Below are 27,628 nucleotides of genomic sequence, written 5' to 3' on the forward strand. Positions count from 1 at the left end.
CAACCTGGCCTTGAACACCACCAGGGATGGAGCATTCACAGCTTCCTTGGGCAACCTCTTCCAGTGCCTCATCACCCTTACAGTAAAGAACTTCCTTTTATATCTAACAAAAACTTCCCCTGTTTTAGTTTAAACCCATCATCCCTTGTCCAATCGCTACAGTCCTTGATGAAGAGTCCCTCTCCAGCATCCTTCTAGGCCCCTTTCAGATACTGGAAGGCTGCTATGAGGTCTCCAAGCAGCCTTCTCTTCTCCAGGCTGAAAAGCCCCAACTCTTGAAGCCTGTCTTCATATAGGAGTTGCTTGAGTCCCCTGGTCATCCTTGTGGCTCTCCTCGGGACTTGCTCCAACAGTTCCAATACAATAGTCCAAGTGATGTCTCCCAAGAGAAGAGCAGAGGGGCAGGATCACCTCCTTCAACCTACTGGTCACTCTCCTTTTGATGTAGCCCAGGATACAGTTGGCTTTCTGGGCTGTGAGCACACCCTGCCAGCTCATGTCCAGTTTCTCGTCAACCAACACCCCCAAGTCCTTCTCCACAGGGCTGCTCCGAGTCAATTCTCCACCACTAACAGTAATGCTCATTAAAGATACCCCTTAACCTCAAATCTGGGGGTGTGCTGTACAGCATGGACAGTGTTGGCCTGTTATAAGCTAATCACTGGTGTAATGTGTCTGATGTTGACCAGGACAGGAGGGAAGTCAGAGACTCTTCCTAGAAAGCCTCCAGCACCTACATCCAACCCATTGATAAGCCAACCTCTATGGTCAGAAATCTAGACTTTCCAGGCCCAATACAAGCACACCAACACAATTCTGGATCTGAAACAACATCCAAATCTTCAATCAGTGCTATTGGTGAATGTTACTTTAAATCCAGCAACTTAAGTAATCACCATTCATGACAAAACAGAAATCATCAAGCAGCTGTAATCCAAACCCAGTTCCAATTAGACTCAAACTGAGAGGAAAATCTACTAGCTCACTTAAACCCCCATTTGCACCCTGGTTCACCAGAAACTTCCTCTGATCTGTGACACATCGCCTCAAGGGGTCTGACTCCAAGTCTGACTCCTCTGTCTGATTTGGCACGTGCATATATGATCAGGAAGAAAGTTATGCTGATCTATTGTCACTGATACAGAAAGAGACTGTGTCGCTTTGGCCATTTGATTAATTTCTTGTCATTTCTTTCTAACACTAAAACCTTCTGCCCAACCAGGAAGCAATCACCAAATACACAGTGTCTAACAAAGAGCAGAACAAGCATATCTTTCAAAATTACTTCCACAGACTACTTTTGGCATGGAAGAAACAAACATTTTTATCATAGATGTCCATGAACTCACCACATCCTGTTGTCCTGTCTGTAGCACACATCTGATATCTGGGGATATTCAATGCCTATGCGGGTTGACACCTCTGAGGTTGTATTGGAGAGGTTGAACACTGGCGAGTTCCTTATTATGGTAGAGAAACACAGGGTAAAATAAAAACTACCATTACCTAGAAAAAACATTCTGTCCCTCTGAGCTCTGTATCTTATTTTTAGCTAAAGTACTACAATTGTACATTCAAAAAAAATCAATTTTTAAGCTTTTAATTCACAGGTTACAAACTACAATAATAATTAAACCAATCAGTACTCTAATACCTGTTTAGTATTGTAAATGGGTAGTTTCATGCAGGCTTCCACTGCTTTATTCAGAATCTGTGTTGATAATCTCCAAGCACAAATTCTTGTAGAAAATGAACCAAGTTATCTATGTTCCATCATATGTTTGTAAGAATATAGAGAAAGAGCTACTACCCTGCAGAGGCAAAACACAGACAGAAAAATGGGATTTCCTCTCCTGGAATATAGATAGGAAAGATCCTTCATGACACTTGCAAATGGCTTCATGCTCACTTACTAAGCTACTTTCCTTTATTTTTGGAGCAAATGCAAGCCAAAATCTGAAATACTTTCTGCATATTTATTTAGAAAGGCAGTTACATCACCACACTAAGAACTACCTTTCTTTTAACTGCTTACTAAAGCAATTAATTAAAAAGAAATAAATTAATGTTTTGGCATCTCTTTTTCTTCTAGATTCTATATTGCATTGTTTTCATAATTTAAAACATTCTCAGCTGCATTGATTCCATGAACAGATGGTATTATCAGCCCACAAGAATCTGTAGAGGGCAATTATAAAATTCAGATACAAGATTAATACAGGGAAATTAATTATCAATTATGACAGTCCAGCACTGTGTACAAAAAAATTCTCGTTTTGCTCTGACTCTACAGAGACATGCTAATAGGTCTACTGATGCTTACAGCTTTACCAAGTGATGCATTCAAAGCCTCTAAGAATAGCTTGTAATTTTAAACTTTCATTACATCAGAATTTCACTATTCTTTTCTCCTCTTTCTTTGTTTAAGCAGAGACAACTTAGTTAAGAATGAAGAAACCCATATCACTCCATGTCCCTCTTGCTGAGGAGAAAGAAAATGTTAAACCAGTTCTTTTCTCTTTTGCACCCTTCTTTTCTGGATAGACCCAGAAGACGCACGTCCAGCAAAAACCAGATCCTACAGAGATGATGAAAATGTGGTCCTTTTGTCAGTAAGACAGCAGCAGTCTGAAAAAGTGAATGATGCAGGACCAGACTATCTTTCCCCCAATTCTGGGAGCAGAAAAACCCAGCACAGTCAGTTATTTTAAAAATAAGCACAGCAGATTACTTGGTGCCCTATATAGACATCCCTCTCCCCCAAACACTTGGTAGGACTCTGGGGGCTGGTAGGCTAAGGGAAAGCAAATGCATCTACAGAGCCTTTGTCACGCGTGATGCTGGCAGATACACCTGCAGTTCTGTGTTTCTGCCATTCTCATCCCTTTCAGAATGGGAGGGGCAGGGAGGGCAAGAAAGACCAACTTTGTCAAGCCAGCTGAAACCTGTCACATTCATAGAAAATGCATTTTGGGGGCAAAAAATAAATAAATGCTATCCCACACTCACACTGCCTTCAGATTCTTACTCATTTCAGTATCCAGCTACCCGAATTCCACTTGCGTCAAATAGCAGCAGAGAAAAGGGAGTGGGGGGAAAAGGAAATGAGGAGCCATCTACAGACTTAGAAACCATTACAGGGCAAATATGGATATAAACTAATAACAGAGAATGGGACATGATCACACCATATGGGATCAACCCAACTGATCCCAAAGGACTCATTTTAGATAAATGTGCAATCCGTGTGAGAATCTATCTCTAGGCTTGCTTACGACACACTGCCTCAGTTTCCAATTGGTAAAGGAATCATTACAGTGATTAAAAAACATTCATCAGTCCTACACTTGCTGGGGTGCTGGCAGAAGCCTCTACATGCCATGTGCTGGGAGAGCTTCAGAAGTGGGTTGCTCTACCTAGAATCACCGTATTTTCCACTTGAAGTCTATATTTTGTACAAATGTACCAGCACATTTGAAAACAAAATAATTTGTACTTGCTGTTAACTTATGTAAAAAATCCTGCTTCATTTGCCTGACATTAAGAAAACAGAGGAAAATAAATTGTCCAAGCAGACCTGGTACTGAGATGATAACAACCCTGGAGAGATTACTGTTAGCTGGCTATGCCATCTGCTTAGTGGATGCAGAATCCAAGGACTGCTGTAGTCTATGCAAAGACCAGCTTTAAGACTGATGCAAAGTCAAGGAATGCTAATTGAGTTAAACTGATTGAAAGCTAGATAATGACAGACAGTGCAAGAACAACAATGACTGGCAGTGGGTCATTCACAGCCTTTCTCTCAAATATCATTAATCTGTATCATTTCTTGTGGCATCTGAAGGCACAAGAAAAACTAAAATTTGTAGGTTTTTTCTCCCCATATGGAACTAAAAGAGGGAAAGAAGGTCTAAAAACTATGCTCTTGTAAAAAACATTTAAGTACCAGAGTCAGATATGTCTGACCCCCTTTACTCAGTGTGCAAGCAAATGAGCCACAAACTGAGATCAGATGATCAATATTCTACCTATTTCAGCAGATCTCTTAAAAACTTAGTGTAGTATTTCTGACCACATGGATAGAAAGGTCACTGTTTAAGAGACCTCGTCTTTACCACTGCTGACCTGACAGGTCTCATACATGCTGTTACAAGTCCCAGATAGGCCTACTAATCTTGATGGCCTCGAGTACCCAGAACTGAATTTTCTCTGTAAGTTTCCACTTACACTTGTCCAACTCCAGCACAGCTACCATCAATTTAGATCACTGCAGAAGAGTACCAAAATCAGAAAGAACACTTTCAGTGCCTAGTTTCCTTGAGCAAGAAATGTTATGTTTTCTTAATTTTTTCCCCATTTCAAAATAAACAGAAATACAGACACACAACATGTACCTTTTAACTGAGTAGTTATTAAAGACAGCATTCTGTAAGACCACACCTAATTCTACTGCGGAGTAGTGAACCCTACTTTGACCATGTGTTTCAATAAGTTCAACCTGAGATCTGTTGGCACTGCATGTTGCATTTCTGCAGCTTCAGCTAACACACATGACCAGATAGATCTAAGTGCAAGGTTTGAAAGTCCCATAATCAGGTAATAAGTGCTAATGAGCTGGGATAATAAATGCACTGATTCTGTGGGAGGATGAAGAGGCTGTATTCAGAAACAGAAACACAATCATTCTGAGCATAACTTTCACAATGGGAGTTAAAAGTGGCCACTTCTCCAGGAGGTTTTTTTAATATGTTACATCTTTCTGGCCTTACAAGAAAAGTCAATCAAGAAAGATATAAATAAGAGGGAGGGGACCACAATGTGCAAAATGATAAAAGGAAAAATTTCTGACGTAAACACCACCACACCAGGTGGACAATCAGTAACCAGAAATGCTCCTGCAGTGTTTTTCCGCAGCTGTGAACTAGCCCTGAACTGCTAGGTCAAAAGGGTCAGGAAAAACACAAGTTCATTTCTCTTTCCATATTTTCACTATTTCCTTCTCTCTCCAACTTTAAATCAGAAAAAAAAAAATAAAAAAGGGGAGGGAAAAGAAGAATGAATTCAACAATGGAAAGTCCAGACTTACCGAAGCTACTAATGTTTCCAGATCACAGAATATGCTGCTAAAGGGCAACTAATTTGTTATATAGCAGGCAAGGCTTTGTGTCTCCTTGTCTGCCTGATAAATGTAGACATTTCTGTTCCCCCAGACATCATATGCACCATATTTCCAGTGTTATGTACATGGCCATTTATTAATTTTCTAGTAATTAGTATCCTGGGGACAAATCCTATTGCCACTCTATTTACCTAATGCAATAAAATATTGCGGAAAGCAAAGTGGGAAGAATTTCTTCTGTTTTATTAGCATTTGCTAATTTTGATCTTTCTAATGATGTGTACTGACCCCTAGCCCTTAGCTGTTTTTCAAAGCAGATTCTTTAGCAATTTTTTGTTTGATTAAAAACAATTACCAAAGAGGAAATTGGAATCAAATACCTCAGCAGTGGGGAAGCTTTTGACTTAGGACTTTTACTGTACAGGAACTAAGTGAGAGGAGTATAATTTTTAAGAGCTGCCTAATTCAGAAGCAAGAAAAAAACCCAACAGATTAATGACAGGCTAAATATTAGAAAGAAAACTAAGCTGCATTCTTCCTCCCAGAAGCATACTCCTTTGCACACTGAAAATCCTGTTCCTGGTTCTGTTCTTGCTTGCAAAACCTGTCAGAAACAAGGCTGTTGCAGCCATGGTAAATGTACGGGTACAGGCATCTGAATGAGGTTCCTTTGGCCAAACTGTTCAAATGGACAAAGGCACAGAAGCAGCGCTTTCCTATTTGCTCTTTGGCTTTCAGATACAAGGACCTCAGCTTCTGACATCAGGCTCCCTCAAGCTTCCCATTTGGGGAATTTGGTAACTTCTTTTGGAAAGTTTACTGGCTATCCAGGAGCTCAGTAATCCTTACAAGCAATGACACTTTTATGCAGCCATTTAAATATACTTCAGGATACTACTTACAGGCACATAACATTGAACATTGTTCCCCATATATAAGCTTTCTTAGCCCAAAACTGAGGAAAAGAGCACAGCTTCCCTGAGCTCCAGCATGCAGAGATGATTTATTTAAGAAGGTGATGAATTTTCATACTGGATGCAATTACTGAGGTCCATGCACACACACAGATACCTTCACATGCAAACCTAACAAGGTTCCTAGGGAACTTGTAGCTGTTACAGATTCACAGGCTCCTTCACTCAGCTCCTGGGAAAGCACTTACAGCTGATTCCATGCTAATTCATTGCTCAATTAATAAGTAAAATCTGTACAGTATAATAAAATCATTGATCATTATGCTTTAAAAATATTGACTCCTAAATATTTAGGAAGCAGTGTGTACTCAATAGAAATGTTTATTGGCACTGGGAAATTAAACTGTCACCCATGAAATAGTAAAACTCATTAATGCAGAGTTTCTTTTTAAGCATTAGGAATTAACTTTATGACTGCATCAGTAATGATAAGCCTCAGCTTTAAATCGCCTGCCATTTAGTATACGTGAACATTATTAAAACATATTAACCGTGATTTAATTGACTGAAAATTAAGAAAAGGTGAAGAAAAAAAAAGAAGGCTATAGAGAAAGGTTCAACGCCAGCTCCTTTGGCACCGCTTCCCAGCGGGAACGAGGGGGCAGCCGGCCGCGGGGCAGCCGGCCGCGGGGCAGCCGGCCGCGGGGCAGCCGGCCGCGGGGCAGCCGGCCGCGGGGCAGCCGGCCGCGGGGCAGCCGGCCGCGGGGCAGCCGGCCGCGGGGCAGCCGGCAGAGCAACAGCGCCCTCTAGCGTCCACAGCGCCCTGGTGGGGCCCTTGCCCGCCCAGCGCCGCCCGACGGGCCGCATCCGCGAGGGAGGCCGCGCACGGCGGGGCTCGGCTCTGCTCTGCTGCCTCCAGTATTCTCTGCTTTCTCGGGGGTGGGCAGGGCATGGAGCCTCCGGGCTACAAGGCCCACCAGTGCAGAAGGTGGCCGACTGCACAGAGCTTGCCGAAGCTCCCGGAGAGCCCCCGCTGGTGCCCGCCCCCAAGGCATGGCAAAACCCAGTGGCAGGGAAGGCTCCTGCCTGCGGGGACAGACTCCGCTGGCACCACCCATAGTGCCAGCAACAATACTCAGGAAACTTACGAAGGGATTCCCGAAGAAGAGGGAGCGAACAGGTATTTTCCAGCTGGGCTGCTGTGGGGGAAGCGGGGACAAAGAGCACGCCCCACGACCGCGCCACGCCCGTGGGAACCGACGGCACTGGCTGGGACAAGGGAGGATTCCCAGTGCCGCCAGCGCAACTCCGCCGGGTTGGAGCATGGCTGCACCCGAAAAATCCCGCACCCCCGACCCATGCGGAAAGGACCGACCCCTGCCAGCCCGGCGAGCAGAGCCGCGCAGCTCCGGCCCTGTCCCAGAGCCAGCACCAGTGGACGCAGAACAAGGCGGCCGGAGGAAGGGCGGAAAACTGTGAGGGAGAGGAAACCGGTAAACGGCTTGTTGCAGGCTCCAGCAGCTCCCGCTCACGTCCGCATCCGCACCGGGAGGACGGTGGCGAGCAATCTGTTAATCTGGCCGCAACTGTGCATTTCTAAGCTCCATCAGCAAACCGGAGCAGCGCTAACTTTCTTAGAGGTCACGCTGCAATAACCCCCATTTCCAGGGACTTTTTTCCCATCTCTCCCTGACACCACCCTCCCCCCAGCCCCAGACAACCCCTTGCGCTCCTTTTACTCACAGTTTGGTGCAGTTAATCCCAGATGCCAAAAACTGAAGAGCAGCAGAGTGAAGCCCCCGAGGACTTCGGAATCCATGTTCAGCCCCGGAGGAAAAAGCTAGCCGCCCGCCTGTCTCCTCCGGTCCCGGACTCCGAGAGCCTCCCAGCTTGTGTGCGCTCCCTTTTCCTCCTCTCATTTACACCATTCAGCATCCAGGCAGGCAGGCAGTCCTGGCTAAGGGGGAAGTGGGGCCAGGATCGGCCGAGGGACTCTCATCCGCGGTTCTCAGAGGAGCCGCTCCAAGCGCCGACAGCAGCTCCCGAGCCGAGGCGGCTCCCCCGGCTGCTGCCGCTGCGATTCACCTTGCGAGCTCCGGCCGGGAAACAGCAGCCGGGCGCTGGGCACCTCCTTATAGGCGAGAGCCTCTCTGCTCTCCACCTCCGCCCAGCCCCCTGGAAGTCACTCCTCCTCGCCTCCCAGGGAGGATCTTTATTGCAATCTTCACGCGTTGTTGATAAGCATCAGAGTCACGGAGTAAATCAGATGCCAAGAGGGAAAAATAATAAAAAAAAAAGGCAAATAAAATGAAATCTTCGTCTTCTTTTTTTTCTCCTTCTTCCCCTCACCCCCCTTTCCCCTTCTTTAGGTACTGCTGTGGATGAAACATTTTAAAGAGCACCCAGCTCAGTTGTTTGTTTGCTTTTGAATACATACGTTACATACTTACATACACATAATTAAAATATACACCTATATCACGGCACATATAGTGCCGGCACAGCCCGACCGGCTGCAGTCCTGGTCCCGGAGCTCAGCCTCATCCCCAGGCAGTAGGCATGGTGCCTCCGACGGGGCAGACGCTTGATCCCCTCTCCTCCCGCGGGGGGTCCAGAGCCTCCTCGCCGAGCCCTCCCAGCACGCAAACGGAAGCGGCTCCAGGGCTGTGGACCGGACCAGACCCGCACCCTGTGGCTGCATTCCGCTCCCGGCTGGAGAGGGCGATGTTTGGCAAATCCGGATTTCATGACGGATTGATTAGCCGACTGCTCAGCGGCTGAGCAGGCTGTGATAGTCTTCCAGAATGCCAGTACAGAGAAGCAGAGTTTGAGAAACAGCCTTCTGGAGAGTTCCCTGAGTTGACACCTTGGGCCATGCCTGGCTGCCTCCTGCGCACCTGCACACACGGAGGGTACATGTCCTCTCAGGAGCTCTAGCTTAATCACTGCTGAGATCTCACCTTGTTGCTTTAATGCGGCATCTCCCAGCATCAATAGAGTGCTGCATCAAAGGTCAAAATTGCATTAGTGATTCCTCTGTAGTCTGCAAGGAGAGTGTGTTTGGACCATTGAAGTCTTTGGGGGGTAGGGGGAAAGTGGCTGGTCCTCAGCCATAATCCCTTACAATTGTGAGGAGTAATCAAAAGAAACAGACTGTTCACCAAAGCCATCCTAATTTGCCAATGGAGAGTGGAAGTTTAAATTGCCAGCATGTAGTAAGCCTTATATTAAAAAGTAAGGAGGGTGGAAGAAAGACATTATGCTTAGCTATTACATACTGTATCAAAGAGAGGTGTCGGGGGACATCTTAGCTTTAAAGGGACACTCAGCCTGGAAAGCAAAAATCCATGTTTAAAAAATGACCTTATTATTTCACCTTCTGTTGTTACAAGTGACACAAGTGACACAAGGTTAACAGGGAGGAAGGCTGCCTAGCACTGAGGCTTTCAGTCAGAGTCAATAGGGGATTTAGCCAGACAAAACTAAGACTTAGGAGGAACTTAAAAGCCTAATGAGCTCTCCAAATCTGTTGCTTTTGCCTTTAAATACCATGCACACCAAGGCTGCACACACCAAGGTTTCATCTTTGCTCATGAAAGACCTGACCCAGTTGCTCTGTGCTTCACTTACATGTGAGCCCAGTGAGACTTTTGGAAACTAGGGGTAAGAGTCAGTCCAAGGATAATGCATCTACATGAGGTATCTGCTTTCTCCTCCAAAGGCCCTGAGAAAGGTGTTCAAATAATCACCCAGGAGATGTTAGTGTAAGGGCACAGACACTTTCTCTATGCAGGCCTGTTTTTGAAGGGAGTGAGGTGTGCTCATTTCCCTCAGTGGGTGAGGGAAACCTTCAAGTTTTCTGATCCTAGTCAGAAACAGCTCATCTTCCCCATACTGATCATATACAAAGCTCTGGCCCAGAAGCTAAGAACTGTATTGCTTTGACACATTAGGCCACGAGGCTGGAGTATTGAGAAAATTATGTTATTAACTTGACTTTTTCAGGTGAATAATCAAGCTTTAGAAGTGCTAGCAGTGCTTCCAGAGCTACCACTTGAGTAAAGCTAAGCAGTAGAATATATCAGAAAGCTTAAAGCTAGAGTGGATTTGCTCTAGAGACACACAAGTCTTTGACACAGTCACAACTTTGCAACTATGTGTTCTGAAATTAGCAGAGGAATTCAGAATAAGGAGATTAAATATGGGATGCTTTTTTTATGCTTTCCTTTTAAAAAAATGATTAAGATTAAATGGACTGTTTCAAATATTTTCAGTGTCTCTTTAAACTATCTGGCACATTGGTTCACTTTGTAACTGACTCACTGAACTAATTAGTGGCTTGTTTATAGGAAAGCAGATGTGGAAATGAGCTATGCAGACTAATTAAAAGCTGTCAGTAAATATGAGCCCAATCCTGCAGTGCATCCCAGTGGTTACCAATATGGATCTGACTGCAGGATCTGGACCCCAAGTACACCACTGGTTTTCAAATCACGCTTGTGAGACCTATCTCTCCCATAAGCTCATTTGTATCATAAATGCCAGGTAGGTGCCTTAAGATTTGTGAATGTTTGGGTGCAGGAGCACTACAACTGAGAAGTTATGACTGGAGTGGAGGGCTACGCAGCTGTTTGTTGCAGGAAATTATGTAAATAATGTCAGGTTTAAGGGGGTTTTGCCAGCAAGATTTTTTTGCCAGCAAGATTTTTATTAGGGTAAATTTATTAATCACTATTAAAGCTGTTCAGACAAAAAGTATGGCTCATCCTCAGACACAGATCTGAGCACCCTGGGTTTTGGGAAAACTCAGTTGTTGATTTAGTTTTAGTGTATCTGGACTTTATTCAAAATGACTGTGATGGTTGCTACTGAAGGCAGTTCAAGCCTTGGCAATGAGTGAAGGTTTTGTTACATGTATAGTGGTAACTCCTTTCTAACTCCTCCTTTCACTGTGGCACGTTTTCTCCTCTTCGATGAAAGCAAAGCTAACCTTAAGAGTGAAGGCCCCGAGATCTTTCTTTTAAATTCTCACCTCTTCTTTGACACATCTTGGTTATACCCTTTTGACACAGTCACTCAATATTCATTCCCTGTTTGTTACACAAGGGGAACACATACTACTTCATCACATACAGATGGCAGGAGAAGAAATATCCTAACTTCTGGCATATGTTCAGAGTCTGCAGTCATGATGATCATGTGAGCACCTTTGTAATTTCAGAAGCAATGTAGATCATGATTAGGTCATCTGGGGCTGTATAGGAAGGGGTCCATTAGTTCTGCGTGAGAAAACCTAACATGGGCATTCAATTCTACTCCTCCCCAGTGGCAGCCAAGTGCCCATATTAATGCTGCTCAGGACACAAGCAATAGATGACCTGCACGATGGGGAGAGGAAGACAGGCAGCATTAGACCAGTAGGTGTTCCTGTCACAGTATTAATGGCTTGACAGTGCAAGCAACAAGTAGCTGAAATTCAGCATTTAGTTTTTTAGCCTCAGTGTCCTATCCAAGTTTGTTCTACCAGTCTGGAGCCTTATTATTTGGGCAGAAGGAACCATTTGTGGGACTTAGATGAGAGAATATGAATAGGAGAGCAACAGAAGGACATGAACACATAAGAAAGAGCAGGAAAAGCTGGATGCCACTAGGGAAATAAGGGTATGTATTTTTGAAGGAGAAAGCTTTTTAATTTAAATCTTCATCTGTGATCAGATAAACTTGTTTTCTTTCCTAGAAACAGTAAACCAATGCAAAAAAGCATTAATACCGCTATAACCCATACTGAGTTTGCCACTAGAAGCAATAATATTTAACCCATGAATACAATCAATCCAGATGTTTGGGTAATTGCAGCTGGAAGCTTTATGACTGACCCCAACCCTATAGCATTCAGGGAAGGAGAATATGTATATTCTTTACACTTATGTATATTAATTTTGAAGAGCACATACTACCATATACTTCACTGTATGTAGGTTTTGGATCACCTGTTGCTGTTTCCTGTTGAGAACCAGGAATTTGGAAAATATCATGTTTCTTATAAAAAAACCTAAAGGTCATGTAAAAAAAAAAGAAACCTAAAGGGTTGTTTTTGTTTTTGTTTTTTTTTTCTTAGAGTTCTCCCCTATAGAAAGAAAGGACTCATTCATTAGAAAGAATATGTGGAAAGCTTTCACAAAACACATTGACCCCAAACAGGTGAGTGCAACAGCAGGCTGCTCATTATCCTTGGATAGTTCCACAGCATACCTAAGTCTGGCAGATAAGAAAATCTAATGATCTGCTGGGATAATCCAATGGCCAGTAGCATTTTTGAAATGCATGCTGAGATTAGGGTGAAAGAAATCAGATGTCAAGCTGTGCAGTGATTATTGGAAGACAAAGAACTACAATCACCTTTTCCTTCCCATTGCTTTTCCCTACATTATTTTACCACTGTCTGCTGGTATTACGGCTTTCATTACATTACCTTGTCTGCCTATGAAGACATTTATGTCAATCATGGGCAGATACAGCTACTGGACTTAAAAGATCAATCACCAGACTAAATAATAGTACCAATGGCTATGGCTACAAACTACCTAAAGACTTCAATAGGCCTTACATCGGATACACTCCTCCCTGGTTAATTCCAGTGACAGGACAAAGAGGTCAGAGAGGGCATGGTCCATAGTCAGCTGTCTGTGATGGTTCCCCACCAAATACAGTGGTCAGCACCAGCTGGGCCAGCCACTGTTGTCTCTGAGCAATACCCTATTCTTACTAAAATGTACTGTCATCCTGGCATATTTCCTGTCCCAGAACCAGCCCTCCGCCATTGTCCAATGGAAGGATGAACTTCATGAGGTGTTGGCATAAATGCAAAACCCATTCCTGTGATCTCATCAACCACAATCAGACCTGAAGAGAGAACTCATACACTAAGAAATGAATTTTCTCTCTCCCCACCCTCCTTTTGAAGCCACATAAATTAGAATGAAGAAACCCATAAAAGGGTCCCTGGACAGTTAGATGGCATAGGATAGATGTAATCCTTGGAGAACAGCTGTCTAATGGGAACATAATGTAATAAGAACTATGAGTCCCAGATGAGGTCAAAGCCCAGAGTCTTTCCTTACAGTACTTAGAAACTTCAAGGCAAACTAGAGGATTAAAAAAAAAAAAAAAATAAATGACAGAAGTTGGGAAGGCATTTTAACACAAAAACTGTGTTTGACAGACATTCCAGTTCAGACCCAAAGTCAGAAGGGAGACAACGTTATCTGTATGAATATGTATTTGCATATGTAAAGAAGGCAGCTTTATTTGTCATTCATTAGTCAGTATCAAGTCTCCATTTTGCAGAGATTCAGTCATTCAGTCACAGAATTATAATATCTGCCATGTCACTGATGTGAGTAATGACAATGGTCACTGGGATAGATTTTTCAGAAGCAATTAGTGATTTTGCATGAACAACCAAGGTATCCCTTAAGGGGCAATTTTTCAGAATGATTTGGGCCTTTACCTGCTGTGTCATGATCTGTCTGTCCAAAAAGGACAGTTAAAAGGAGAGGCATTCAAAATCATTAGTCTCTATCGAACACTTCCATCCCAATGTACCACTAGCCTATAGTCTCATGCTTGAGGAGAGAAACAATCACCTGGGCCTAAATACATAATGAACAACTTTGAATGTCTCCATCATTTTGCAGAGAAAGTTTGCAAGGAGTGAAAAAGAGAGCTAATTTCATCAAATAAATCATTCGTGACAAATGGCTCATCCAGTGCTAGCACTCAGAAAATTATTATTAGCAATAGCTGGGCTGGGTATGACAACCTATATTCAGGCATTCTTTTTTACTTTCCTGCTTGTCCTTCACTAATCTCTATTATGGATAGAGGTTGGAGAGGAGTGAAAAGAGGAAAGTTGTGTGGAAACTAATGCAATCATTAGGTCATTTTTAACCTTGCTGTAATTATCATACAGAAGGAGCCAAATGAGCATAATGGAAGGCAAGACTGTAATTTAGACTTCCCTGAAAAAGAGGAAGAAATGAATGTACTTTCTTTCAGAAGCCATCAGAATTTCTAGGTTTAATCCTGGAGGAAAAGCAGGTCCTGAGCATTCCTGTATTGCTCACTTCTCAGCATAGGCACAGGAGATTCAGAGTCTTGGGCCCATGTTTTTACAAAAACCTGTGTTTCTAACACTAATGTTGTCATATTTTTTGAATGACATGGAACAGAAAACGGGATTAATAGAGGTTCCTTAATCACAGTATCATTGACTGCTTTTGGCAAGTCCTTGCTGAGGGCTGGTGTGGAAGTTAGTCTGGATTAAACTATGAAAATCCCCATATATATGTTACATTGTATGCACAGGTATTCATACATGTATACATATGTATATATGTATACACAGGCAGATATACACACAGAGAAAAATGTGTGAAACAGCAAATCGAACAAGGTAAACTCACCCCTCACTAGGAGATCCATTTATTTCATACTTACTGACTAAAAATGTTTATTTCCTCTAGGAAGGGGAAGCATTTGCATCAGAATGAAACAATTCCAAGTAGACCCACCACTGCCTTTTCAAAGTAAAGTGGTTTTAACTCTGTGAGGGATAGCTGATTATACCACAATGTGCAGACCTGAGTCAGACACACTTGTCTTACTTCTGACTTGAGCCAGCTTGAGGTATAGGAAGACTCTGCTTTCTGCCAGTCTAGATTGCAGATTACACAGGAGTTAATGAATCCCTCCTACTCGGTAAAGATCTGCTGACAATGTGAGAATATTAACATAATGTAGCTATGTAGAGGGGTGAATATTCAGATGGTTTTTGCAATCAATGTATTTTGCATTAGTAAAAAAAAAAATAAAAAAAAATCAGTTATTTTCAGCAACCACTATCAAAACTAAGTCAAAATAAAAAATCCTATTTGATGCACTTATTTTTCTGACTCTTAGAGGCTGTTTTTCTCTTGTTCTAAGGGTAATTACCTATACTTGCATGACGTTGTGAATTTCAGCCAGGGTAAGGAAAACATCAGACTTCACCATTGAAAGTTTTTATGCCTGAACGTAGTTTAAACTAGAGCAAACAAATCCCATGACGTTCCCATCAAGAGGGAAAAATCCCAGCCATTCAAACTTTCTGTTCGCTTCTCAGATGTGTGTTGAATCAATTGAGGTTCAGGCAGAAAATAGAAACAAACTACAGAGATTTCATTGAGCTCACATGAAGGAAGGCCTTTTTGGGTGTGTGCAGGGCTGAAGACGAAGGGGTGAAGTTGAGCAAGCCATGCCTTGGAGCTCACCAAAACCCCAGACTTTAACCTGTCATCCACACAGTTTGAAGATGAGTTTAAGCTTGAGACTGTATTCAGGCTCACTTTCAAAGGTTACAGAGATGTATCCAGCGTCAGAAGACAGAATTAAACCACAGAGAAAGTGTGGCAGATCCAGGAGGTTAGCCCAAATTGTCTTTGCTTTCTTAACTAGAATCTATGTCCTCTAATACCTCTCTTTTTCAGTTTGCAAATGAGTTTCATAAGTGTAACAACTCAATAGAATGATAGTCATGTGGGACAACAGCATATGACTCAAATCTTATCCAGATCCAGGCAGCAAAGTAAGTACAGCATAAACACCTTACTTGACTTTGTTTCTCCACCTTAGGGGTTAAGATGCTCATTGCCGACAGATTCAGGCAGCAGAGAATCTCAGCAGTGACAGGAAGGCCACAAGAACTCAGATGTGCCACCTAGAAACCTTTAGCATTGTCTAATATGAAGAAGAAAATGTGGAAATTAGCTGTATGCATCCTCTACGTGTGTTAGTACCACTTATGTAATTGCACTTATTATAAGCAGCTCAATTCCCATAGTGTCATTATGACAGATGGATAAACAAGATGCAATATACTGTTCGCTTTATGACAATGATCACATAATTCCAGCTTCACTGCTTTTAACTGTTTGCATGAAACACTGATAAATAAAGCTTTGAAAGGCTGTCAGACAAAGACATACGAATGTCTAAGTGATACAAGTGAAATTATTCCCCAATATAAATATCCCTAATGTTGCAAAACTAGTGAAAGCAGATTAGGGGTGAACGTGATGCATTCTTTCCATCAGGTTCTCCTTGACAAAAGCTAAGCAGTGACTGCAACCCACTATAATCATTATCTTCCACTTTCTTTTTGTATCTACCTTTGTGTCCATTTAGATCACAAGCTTTTTGGAAACAGGTGCCTTCTTCCTTGTCTATATGTATATGTGTGGTAGTCCTGATCTCGCTATGAAGGGTTTGGATGTTTGCATAATATTACCATAGTAAACCATTAGAGAGTAGTATAGTAGTCTGCAAGCACATCAGTGTGCAAAATGTCGCAATGAGAAAAGGAAATAAGAGTTACAAAGAGCTTAGGAGCATGGAGGGTTAATTTTTTTTCACAAAAACATGTTACTGGAGCTGCATTCTGTAGATTAGCATTACTGATACATCCATTTTGTTAAGTGGATATAGTTGTCTGCTGACACATTCACTCGAGATGATTGCATTATTGAGGTATCTCACAGAAATTGCTACCAATTCACATCAGTGATTTTAGCAAAACTAAAACCTAGTGGTGTCAGCTTTGAAGGTTTAAAATCTTTTTAAATTAAAGAATGGACCATTTAATTTTGGTCCTAAATCAGAAAATGTATTTCTTAGGAATTTAATTATTGGTCAGTGTCGAGGGGAAAAAGGGGTCCTTAACAAATTATATCTGGCTATATGTAGATGAATCCTTGTCCTTTCTATCACCTGGACAGTGATTGAAATGAAAGGTCAAGATAAAATTGTGATATTGTTAGGTGCTTGTTAGGTGATATGCCGTGACTCTAGTTTATGCTTCTGGTACCTAAGATTTCCAGAGGACCTCCTCTCTGATAATTATTCAAATCCCAAACCTGCTGAATATAACATGTTGCCCTTGCGATCTGCTATTTTGAAAACTACTTCTTAAACTTTCTGGGTTACAGCTTCCCCCGATGGAACTGTACATAGGTCCACCTAATTTTAATGCTGATTTTCATCAGCTAGATTTCATATGGTGCTAAAATAAAACACAGAAGACAAGTTCTAAAGGTTTTATATAATTTTAAACTACCTAGAGAAATCAGGATTTATTACCTCTGGGGATCTTGTGTTAGCTTGTCTCATAGTGATACAAATGAAAACATCAAATGAAGACATGGAGCAAATGGATTTCTTTTATAATTCTGCACTAATCTTTATAGTTTTTCAGTCATTTTTCCTTTTTTTTAGTGTTGTAGTTTAGTGCTGTTGTTTAGTGCTGCATACACACATCTCTCTACATATCTCGTTCTATGGCAACACCAACACTTGAAATCAGAAAGTGATTCCTAGCCCTGTATTCCTTAAGGATCTTACCTTAATTACACTCCATAATCTATATCTGTGATGACAAATCATAAAGCATAAACCATAAAGCGGGTGTGAGAAAGACACTTTCAAAAGAAAAGTTTTGTCTATCTGGTTATCAAGAGACTAAGTTTGAGAGGACATCATGCAACATCCTCAGTAAGTGTTGAACAAGGGATCCCTTGCGTGTCAGAGTGGTCTGAAAGAGCCTGAACTAAACCCCATCATAGATGTTAAAAATCATTTGTAAAATCAAAGCTGTTTGATTTTAATGGGGTTTTGTTGGTGGCTTGTTTAGCAAGCTTCCTTTTCCCCATGTGCAGAACCTAATTTTCTTACAGCAAAAATGGGCAGGAAACATCCTCCAATTCCAGAATACCCTGAATATAAGAAAGATCAGAGTTTGGCCACAAGTTCTATATTGGTTTACATTTCTTAATACTTTTTTTTATACTTTTATTTTTCTTACTTATTATTAAATATAAATTATTTAATTAAATTATTTAATATTTAATAATTATTATTTTAAAATACTTTTTTTTACACTATTTACTTCTTCCCACCCTGCTGAATTACTAAATTATGTGTTTTCCTTCCCTGTTATATAATTTTGTGAAGATAAACAGTTGTTTTAATGGAACAGGAGATTGCATGATCATTGTGAAGTTCTTGAGCTTTCTGCTAGCTGTGGATTTCTCTGTTTAAGTCCAGATGAGCTATACAACGCAAAAATATATCTGGTAAGTTTTTTATTGACATTACTAGGAAAGTGTAATGACTGTCGGTCTGATGTCAGCAGGAGGTGCTGTCAAGAAGGGGAAGGAAAAAAACCCTCCAAACCCCCTGCAGACATTCAAGAAGAAATCTTGTACTGTAATTACAGTTCTCAAAGAAAAAAATAGACTTGGATAAACCTGGAGGCACCTTTATGTTTTTCCTTTTGAAACCTTCCATCTCTCTGACACAATGCTTTGCTGCTCTGTCATTTCTGTCACCATGCCATGCTAGGCTAGTTCTTTTTTTCTTTTATTTATTAGGATTATTTTTGGTCCTGAGATACCCCAGTGTGCAAACGTTTAAAACAAATAAAGTCTTTGTTGAGATTTTTTAAGTCTTTTAATAAGCAAACAGATATATTCTTTGTTGGAAGAGAAGCTGAAAATATCAGGAGAATTTCATTTCAAATGGCATGCAAGTTCTTTGTGTGGGTGGTAAGGTAGGCAGGCATCGCAGTGGTAGGTTATAGTCATGTTTGTTATATACTGTGAATGTTACTTTGCTGATGTCAGGAAGCCTGGTGCACTAAAGAGCCTCCCTTCCATGCCATTTTCCCACTTGTAAAGAAATCATGATGGAGATTGTAATTGTGAAGATATGCAGTCACAGAAATTGCATCCCGGGGAAGTGTTGCATCTTGCTGCAAATTATTGCTGTCCCTTTGTCTAGATAGAAAACGGCTAAACAACTCTCTTATGTTCCACGATTTCTTCCTGTTCTTTCCTGTGTGAATCCTTTTCACCACTTTCTTTCTCATTCACTTTCTTCTTATCACTGTATCAATACCTTTTTTCCTTCTCAAGTAGCTCATGAACCAGTCAGGTCATGTGCCACCAAATTATGCCATTCCTCGCAGTCTCTTTAGCTCTTATATGGTTCCTAAAATCATCAGTAATGTGGTTTGGTTTTGTATATTGGCTTTAGTGTTTTTTTCTTTGTTGTTGATTTGTTTGGTTGTTTTGGTTTTTTTGTTTGTGTTTTTTTGTTTGGCTGGGTGGTTGTTTTAGTTTTGCTTTGGTTTGGTTTGGGTTTGGTTTTGGTTTGGTTTGTTTTTTTTCCTTATTGAAACTGGTGTTCCCTTTAATTGCTTCTTTCTTCCCTGAAAGTCTATTGTACTTTCCACATTTTTTCTGTCTTTGATTTCTGACTTTTCCATTGGAGCTCCTCCAGGCTTAGAGAGCTTTGGTGGGAGCTCTGCTATCTTTAGTTTTCCTTTGTATTCTCCAGTATGGAATAAACATTTTTATCCCACTCTGGGTAATTTTCCTACTCACTCTTTTTCCATTGCTTTACATGTTGTTTTCTTATTACTATCTTTACAAACCTATCTTCACCTGTCACTGTCTGCCCTTGATTTAAAAAATGGAGGGCAGGCTATGTATCTAGCTGCACGGAGGAAATATTGCTGATAGCTGCAGGGCTAAAGCCAATGGCTAAAATGCTCAAAGCTCTCTATGAGAGATTTCCCTACAACCTCGTCTTCTTGATCTATGGCTGGTTTATGACAGTGAAGCAACCACAGATTAGATTCATCTGGCCTAGTGCTTTCATATTTCATCTGTATATATGTTGAAATGTATTTGCTATTTGCTGTGTGTATTTGCTATCACTCTTTTCTATTTGATGAGGTGTTTTTTTTCTATCTCATAAAGGCTCTTTGGGTGGGACTCAGCTGCCTAAAAATGGGCATATAGTGCTGTTTTAAAAATTGTAGGGTTTCCTATTTGGCCAATTACTACCTTCCCAGAAGGGTACAAGGCTTGAAAATGTGTGCTCCATGCAGATGTCTCATACTGCTGCATTACCCTGATGCACATACCCTAGTGCATCTGTGTATTAAATGGCTGTGACTAAACAACACCGCATCTCTCTTCTTATCTTGCCATCTTAAGCTTCCTCTGGCAGCTTTTTAGGATGTCATAGGAGTCACACTTGTGCAGAAACCAAACAGAAGCACAAATTGCAGCAAATGAGAAAAAAAAACTATACTACATAGCAATACTTCCCTAGCGCAAATACTTCTGGGTGAAAATGTTAAGTCAGATATACTAATACAAGAGAAAAATAGAAAAAAAGTAAAATAGGCATAAAACAAACCAAACCATTAAGAATAGCCTTACCAGAAAGCCCTGTTAATGTCAGCCATCATAGAGGTCAGACTGGAATGCCGCATCCTTCTCTATGACTTTTGTTAGCTTAACTCTCACCTTGAGAAATACCTGCTCACCACTGTGGATCTTCTGCACACTGTTCTTCTAGAAACCTTCCCCTCCCTACCCCTCTTTTCTATTAAATGTTTTTAATGTTTTTCCTGAATCAGTTTGTAGTCTGTTTTGGAGCAATGTCTCTGTGTGCATTAAACTGAAACTACAGGGGCAAAAGGATTTTTGCAGCACCTCTTCCAAAGATCTGAGGCCCATTGTAATTCCACTGAATTAAGTTGATTAATATGAGGACTTCACCCATATTTCCGTCTCACAAATATATACATCTTTTTTTGATGGATGAATTAGAATGTGAAATATACCTCCTTTTCCTGCATACATTTTCCTCTTCCATTATGGACTTCATATTCCACATAGAAAAGATAAGATAGATTTTTTCACCTATTATTTCTTAAAAAAAAACTACCAGGAAAATTCTATATAATTACAGAGCTACTCAAAATGTTAGAGGTAATAATGAAATGTTGACAGGGATCTAACTTCTACTGGGGAGGAATGAGCGATTTAGTTAGGATGAGCTAATAATATATTTCTAGTGGTAAGTAACAGCTCTCCGTTCTGGATAAAAACGATTATTTTAATAAGGCTTGAAATTGCAGGCATGATATGTGCTGTGATAGTACGTAGGATGAACCAGTAATGCAAAACCAAAAACACTAAATGGAGTTTGAGCAGGGATTCTCTGAGGGTTTTTTAAAGATTACAACAATAGTCTGTTAGCCATTGCAATTAGATTTATCTGACTTTGCATAAAACAATTATTTGCAATCTATCTGGAAAAAAAAACCAAAACACTAAAAGCCTTTTTTCCCCCTTGTCTTTTTCTATGTTTTTCAAATATTTTGCTTTTTAATATTTAAAATGCATTTTCACACTTTATTATTTTTTTCCTGCTTCCAAGGATGATACACAACTTAATTCTACTACTGTTTAAAGACTGCAGGGTATATCTCAGGATTATCATGCTAATATTGGAGGAAAAGACTAGCTTTTTCAGGGTACAGGCTGGGGTTGCTGTTGACAGTCTCATTATATTTTATGAGCAACAGTAAGTTAGACGGTAGCCAGCCTTGAAAGAGGCTCATGGTCTGCTATAAAGCAGCCCTTGTGGTAGCCCACTGCCTTTCTGGTAGCCAGCTACATTATTTAAAGCATATCAACCTCTTTGCTTTCTGTTTCTGATTCTCTCCTCACCCCTCTTTTCATTATAACCTGAAAGCTGTTTTGGAAGAAGCTGACAAGATCTACTACATAAGGCTGTGCTTGGCACAACAGGACACAGATCTTGGCTGGAGCTTTTTTGGCAATGCAGTGATACAAATAGTACACTGATAATAAAGGTTTCATACAGAAAGATCAATAGGTATAAGACATTAGTTCTTTAAAGCCTCCCCTCTCTTATGGTTAGTGGGGAATAATTCATATACAATACATCACCTTCATAAGAGTTTTGTGAGAAGTATATGATGCTTGCACAGTGCTTTGAAGATGTAAAAGCAAATCTCTGGCTGTGTTAGAGTTCAGATAGTACAAGGTATTTTAAAACAACCAAAGCAAAAAATCATCTACAGGATTTCTTGGCTAGTGGAGAGCAGCTGTGGAGGTGTCGTGGTTTATGCCCAGACAGCAACCCAGAGCCATGCAGCCCCTCACTCACTCCCCCTACTTTCTCTCCCTGCTCCCGGAGGGATGGGCAGGAGAATCAAATGAATGCAGCTCCCACGGGTTGAGATAAGAGCAGTCCAGTAACTAAGGTATAACACAAACCATTGCTGCTACCACCAATAATAATAGTGATAAGGGAAATAACAAGGGAAGAGAATACAACCACTCACCACCCGCCAACCGATACCCAGCCTGACCCAAGCAGTGATCTAGCCCTTCCGGGTAACTGCCTCAAGTTTATATATACTGGGCATGACGTGCTGTGGTATGGAATACGTCTTTGGTCAGTTTGGGTCAGGTGTCCTGTCTCTGCTTCCTCCTGGCTTTCCCTCCTCCCTGGCAGAGCATGAGACTCAGAAACTCCTTGGTCAGCATAAAAATTACTGAACAACTAAAAACATTGGTGCTATCAGCATTGTTCCCAGGCTGAGAGTCAAAAACACAGCACTGCACCAGCTACTAAGAAGGAGAAAAATGACTGCTACTGCTGAACCCAGGAGAGTAGGTTATTTCACCATCTCTCCTAGTGTGGCTGTTAGGACGAGAAGTCTCTTGCCTCTCCCTAGACTTCCCACTCCTCAGGGATGGACTTAAGATAAGCTCTTGTTAGAGAGGAGCCTGAAGATAATCAATGCCTCCAAAAGCTCTCCCTCACATGTGATCTGGGTAGAGCAGGACATTAGAGCAAAGCACAAAACTCAGTCCAACAGCATATGTCCAGCTCTGCATTAGCACAGCACTGGACACTGCAACTTACAGCAGGGCTGCAGCTGTCAGTGTGCACTGAAGTTACAGAATCCAAGAACTAAGCATGTCTTGAGCTTTCCTCACTATTTCAGTGTAGATATAACTACAGTGGCTCAAAAGCTAGAGTACACTTCAGGGCAACCGAGTCTATGTTGCAATCCCTGTTTCCCCACCTTATTCTGTCATAATTTTTGATGCAAGATCTAACTTATGATTTTCAGGCTCCATGTCCTAGGTGTATATAAGCTATATTTCATCCCCAGAAAATTAAGTCCAAGTTCAGCATGCATCCGTGATGCCATCTGAAATTGATGGGCCTGAAATGGGGTTCAGTTAGGATAGAGAAGGCTAGAGGGAAGGAGTTAGCATTTTATGTACCAAATCTCATGTTGCTCAAACCTTTCATGTACGGAGTCTTAATAATTTCAAATGTCCATCTCCATGTCATGCTGCCATTTGTCACACTGTTGACAATAAGTGTAAATAAAAATGAAAATAAATACATAAAGCAAAATCTGACCAAAAGAATAGATATTTATTGGGGAAGAAGGTAGCTTTCTTTTAATAATGTGCTGTTATAAAGGAAAGAAGCTGAAGAAATGTTGGTTTTAATTTTTTAGAGTCATAAAACCATTTAGGTTAGAAAAGACCAATAAGATCATAAAGTGCAATCACATCCCAAAGTGCCACATCTACATGACTTTTAAATACTTCTAGGGGTGATGACACAACTACTTCCTTGGGCAGTCTGTTCCAGTGCTTGACAACCCTTTCAGTGAAGAAATTTTTCATAATATCCAACCTAAACCTCTCCTGATGCAATATGATGCCATATCTTCTTGTGCTATCACTTGGTACTTGGAAGAAGAGACCAACCCCCATCTCACTACAACCTCCTTTCAGGTAGTTGTAGAGACTAATAAGATCTCCCCTGAGCCCCCTTTTCTCCATGCTAACCAACCTCAGTTCTGCCAGCCACTCCTCATAAGACTTGTAACACAACTTTTGAAATTTGAAAATTACTTTTGAAACACAACATAACTAAACAATTCCACTTCTGTCCATTTAAGCTTTTTAGTGGTTCTAGATGGACATCTTTCAAGACTTGAACAGAGCCATACAGCAAGGCCAATTCATGCCTTCCTGAGAGTTCTTTTTTAAAAACAAAAGCATTTCTCAGAAAAAAACAAGAGAAGATTTTGATCTATTTCAGAATAAGTAAATGGAACAAACTACCTAGAGAACTGTACTCGGGGTCCTCTGATTGTTTTTGTTGCTTTTCTAGCTTAAGGGGTTCAATGGTTGACATATGAGTCACTTCACATAAATCTATGGTTTATAGCATGCAAAGCATCTTAGAAGATTAGTTTTGCCAGCTTAAATGTACATATCCATTAATTTCTTTACGGTAAACCACAGTTCATCTCCAGCATTCACCTATTTGCAGGGCAGAACTGAAAACAGTGATCCGCATGTCTTTTGGTCCTCTGAAAACCTGTGCTATTATTTTGGTGGAGTAGGCAATAGAAGAATCAGTTTATTTACCACCACATAATGGGATTCATTACAAAGAAGTGATGGCAGTCAGGGTAGTAAGATGTGATATTTTTTCCAGAAGCAGAAAAGATACTTGGAGGAGCAGAAACCAAGTGCTTTTCATGCTCTGGTTTTGACGAAGCATAAAACTGTGAAGAGCTGCTTCACAAGCACTTCTTGTCCTCCACTGACTTCCATGAACAATCACAGCTCTTGCTAACCTGAGTAATACCTCTATGTGTTTGCTTGTGTGTATGTATTTACACAGGTATAAGCTTTCTCAACAGAGCTGTTGCAGCCCTGTTTGCACCAGGTCTAGTAAGACTCTCTCCTTTCTTCAGACCATCCTCCTGTTCCCTCTTATTTAAAACTGAAACACTTCTAGAAACACTGGGAAGAAGCTGCATCTTCACAGAAAGCTAAGAGGCTTTATTCTCTGAGCAATCCTCTATAAAATACTAAAAAAAAAAAAAAAAGGAAGGAAGCAAACAAACAAAGCACTTCTATGTGGTAAGTGTGCAGAAGGCATTAGTCTGAGAGAGCAAGACACAAGCCCACCTTTACTGTGAATACAGAGTTCTCTTGGGGTTGCTAAATAAGCTTTAATGTTAGGTCATTCCCATTTGCAATTAGGGTTCAAAATAATCTTTGCTGTTCTAGATTTCTGCTTAAACTGCACATAGTTGTTTTAAAAAATACTCAACCCTGAATATTCCTCCTGCAGAAAATACTGTGATTTCTATTGCTTTCTATTTGCAAGAAAAAGGAAAATTAAAAATACATTTTTTTTTTATATCAGCACGCAGAAATTGGGAAGTTTTAAATTGATGATGTTAATATGAACTCTTCTGAGGATGTTTTCACACAGAAAAGTTTGCTATTTCAAAACAATTTTCTTTCCCTTGAAGTAATTTTATGAAATTTTAGAATGCTCTTTTCAAGTGAGTGTGAAAGAACCAACACAGCATTTTTTTATAGGAAATGCTCTGGCAAGTCAATAAAAGCCTATTAAGATCTACTGCAGATACTGAAGAGGTGGTATGAGAGCAGCAAACATCTGAAAAAGAGAGGATGGCACAAGCTAATCCTGTCATGGGCCCTGTGGTGTTTTTCTCCAAAGGGAGAGTCAGCAGCAGGGGAAAATCCAAAGGTTACAGCAGCACTCTGTAGCTTCTGCCCTTAACTCCTGACAGGCACAGTTTCCAAAAAAACTGAGCACTTCTCACTCCACTTCCAGTCGATGTAACTGCAGATGTTCAGCAACTCAAGAAATCACTCTGTCTTAAAGCCTTTTTCAGTAGAAATCTAACCATTTGTACAGCAGAACTAATGACTACTTGCCTGCTGCACAGAGAAAGGTAGTAGACAGCAGATGCAAATAATTTAGGAGGATTTTGTATTCCTTTCTTGAAAGTTATTCTAGGTGGGAAAACACTGTTACTGTTCTACTACTTGTTTAAAACTGATTTTCAAAGTTCATTTTAAATTGATGGAAATACTGGTTCAAAAGTCGGGAGAGTAGATCAATATGACAAAGCCATCAGGAATAAAGAGGTTATCCTCTCCTTTTTATGCTGATTATTTGGGTTTTGGTTGCATTTTTTGTTCATAGCTATTGTAAAAACAAAATGTAAATTGCACAATTAAACATTTAGAACAGCCTCCTTTATCAGTGTTTAATTCACAGTGTGTCAGAGACATCTAATAACATCCTATTACAGATCACTTATCAGATAGTTGTTGAGTTAACTGCTATTATCTACTTTGCCATCCCCCATAAGTTGATGTGACTGCTTTCTGATATTTGTAGGGTGGTAATAATCCTCCTACATTTTTATGCAGACCTTTTTTCTCATTTTTAGGATTCATCTTCTGTTTCTGTTCTTGTTCGGTTTGTGTTATCACCTGCAGGTAGTACTAGATAAATTATACTACATGCTTGCTCTTTCTTTATACCCTTCATGTTGGCCACTGCTGCAGACATTACATTGGGTTAGACTGACTTTATTCTGGTTTGACGGGGCTGCTATTATGTTTGCAATTGCTGCTGGTGATTGGTATGTTTCATAATGAAGATGCAGATTTATGCAGGATGGCTAAGAGCACTAAAGCTCTTGTGTTAGCAATCCCTGCCTTTAGTGGACATTGTAATTGTATGACATTCCTACCGTCCTATTATTTAGGCAGCTGGCTGTGGCTGTCTTTAGTGCCTGTTGGTAACTAATGCTACACAGATGCGGTTGAGCAGCAGTTTTGAGGACTCGTTTAACACTCCCCTTCAGCTCCTCTTTCGGTAGCAACAATCACAACTTTTTGAGTTGCCAAATGCTGGGACCACAGTGCTGCTGCTCTGTGGGACAACTGAAAACCCGAAGGGGGAGGAGTGCTGGGGAATAGTGGGAGCATCTGTTTCGCCCCTGAGACCAGGCAGCCTGAATACTTGGTTTCCACTATGAGCAGCTTCTGCTCCTCTGCCCTCCCATGCATTCTCCATGGAGCAGTCAGCTCCTAGATTTGCTTGGAGAAGCTGGCTGCAGACAACATTTAGCCACACATGAAGGGAGGTGTAAAAAGACAGGAGCCAAAGGCTCCATGGTTATTACCCAGTCTAGCTGACTTCGTGCTTTCACACAGCATTTTTTATGAGGATTCAGGTAATCAGTTCTGATCAGGAAATCCGGGTTGTGAGCTCTCTTTCACTGTTAGGAAATTATTGTGCCTGTGTAGCCTCTAGTAGCAGTCAATGCAGGCAGCTTTCACCAAGTTGATCAGGGTCTTGAGAATTATAGGAAAAACTCATTTCTTTCTGTTCCCTTTCAGTTCTGTGTTTTAAGCACTTCTGTTCTCTGGTACATCAATACTACAGGTTTCTTAGTACATAATAGAGCATATTGTGTCAGTTATAATGTCTGAATATGCACCTCTTGATTAAAGACACCTATAATTTTTCTAGATGTGCTTTACCTTGAAATTTAATTTTTAATCAAATGGCAAAACTGACTAAGCAGTGATTTTGTAATACTTTTTTGCCAACTGCCCTAAAGTTGGAATGCTTAATACATCATTAGTACTCCCCACTACAGCAGGACTATGCTACCGTGTTAATATTCCCAGCTAGAAATACCCAAAACTCTTGGGTTAACTGTTGCCTCTCTCCCTGTGAAATGCTCATGAAAAATGCTTGAGAATATTTCAGGATCGTTCACAACAAAATAATA

General features: G+C 41.0%; 1 protein-coding gene and 1 long non-coding RNA gene across 3 annotated transcripts in view; both read right to left on the bottom strand.

The window, feature by feature from the left end:
- The window catches only part of CNTNAP5 (contactin associated protein family member 5), a 299,193-nt gene extending 290,451 nt beyond the window's left edge, over positions 1-8,742 (bottom strand). For both annotated transcript variants that reach the window (XM_061462659.1, XM_061462576.1), the window contains exons 1-2: positions 8,507-8,742; positions 7,777-8,255 (exon numbers count right to left, since the gene is read on the bottom strand). In XM_061462659.1, the coding sequence (XP_061318643.1) occupies positions 7,777-7,852 (76 nt within the window). In that variant the 5' untranslated portion in view covers positions 7,853-8,255; positions 8,507-8,742. The remainder of the gene's footprint in view (positions 1-7,776; positions 8,256-8,506) is intronic.
- The window catches only part of LOC133273976 (uncharacterized), a 929,536-nt gene that overhangs the window by 297,267 nt on the left and 604,641 nt on the right, over positions 1-27,628 (bottom strand). The window lies entirely within an intron of this gene.

Source organism: Pezoporus flaviventris, unplaced genomic scaffold, assembly GCF_033815535.1.
Source record: "Pezoporus flaviventris isolate CSIRO_AGI_PZ_B2104156 unplaced genomic scaffold, CSIRO_AGI_Pfla_v1 ptg000001l, whole genome shotgun sequence".
In the NCBI taxonomy this organism is placed as follows: domain Eukaryota; kingdom Metazoa; phylum Chordata; class Aves; order Psittaciformes; family Psittacidae; genus Pezoporus; species Pezoporus flaviventris.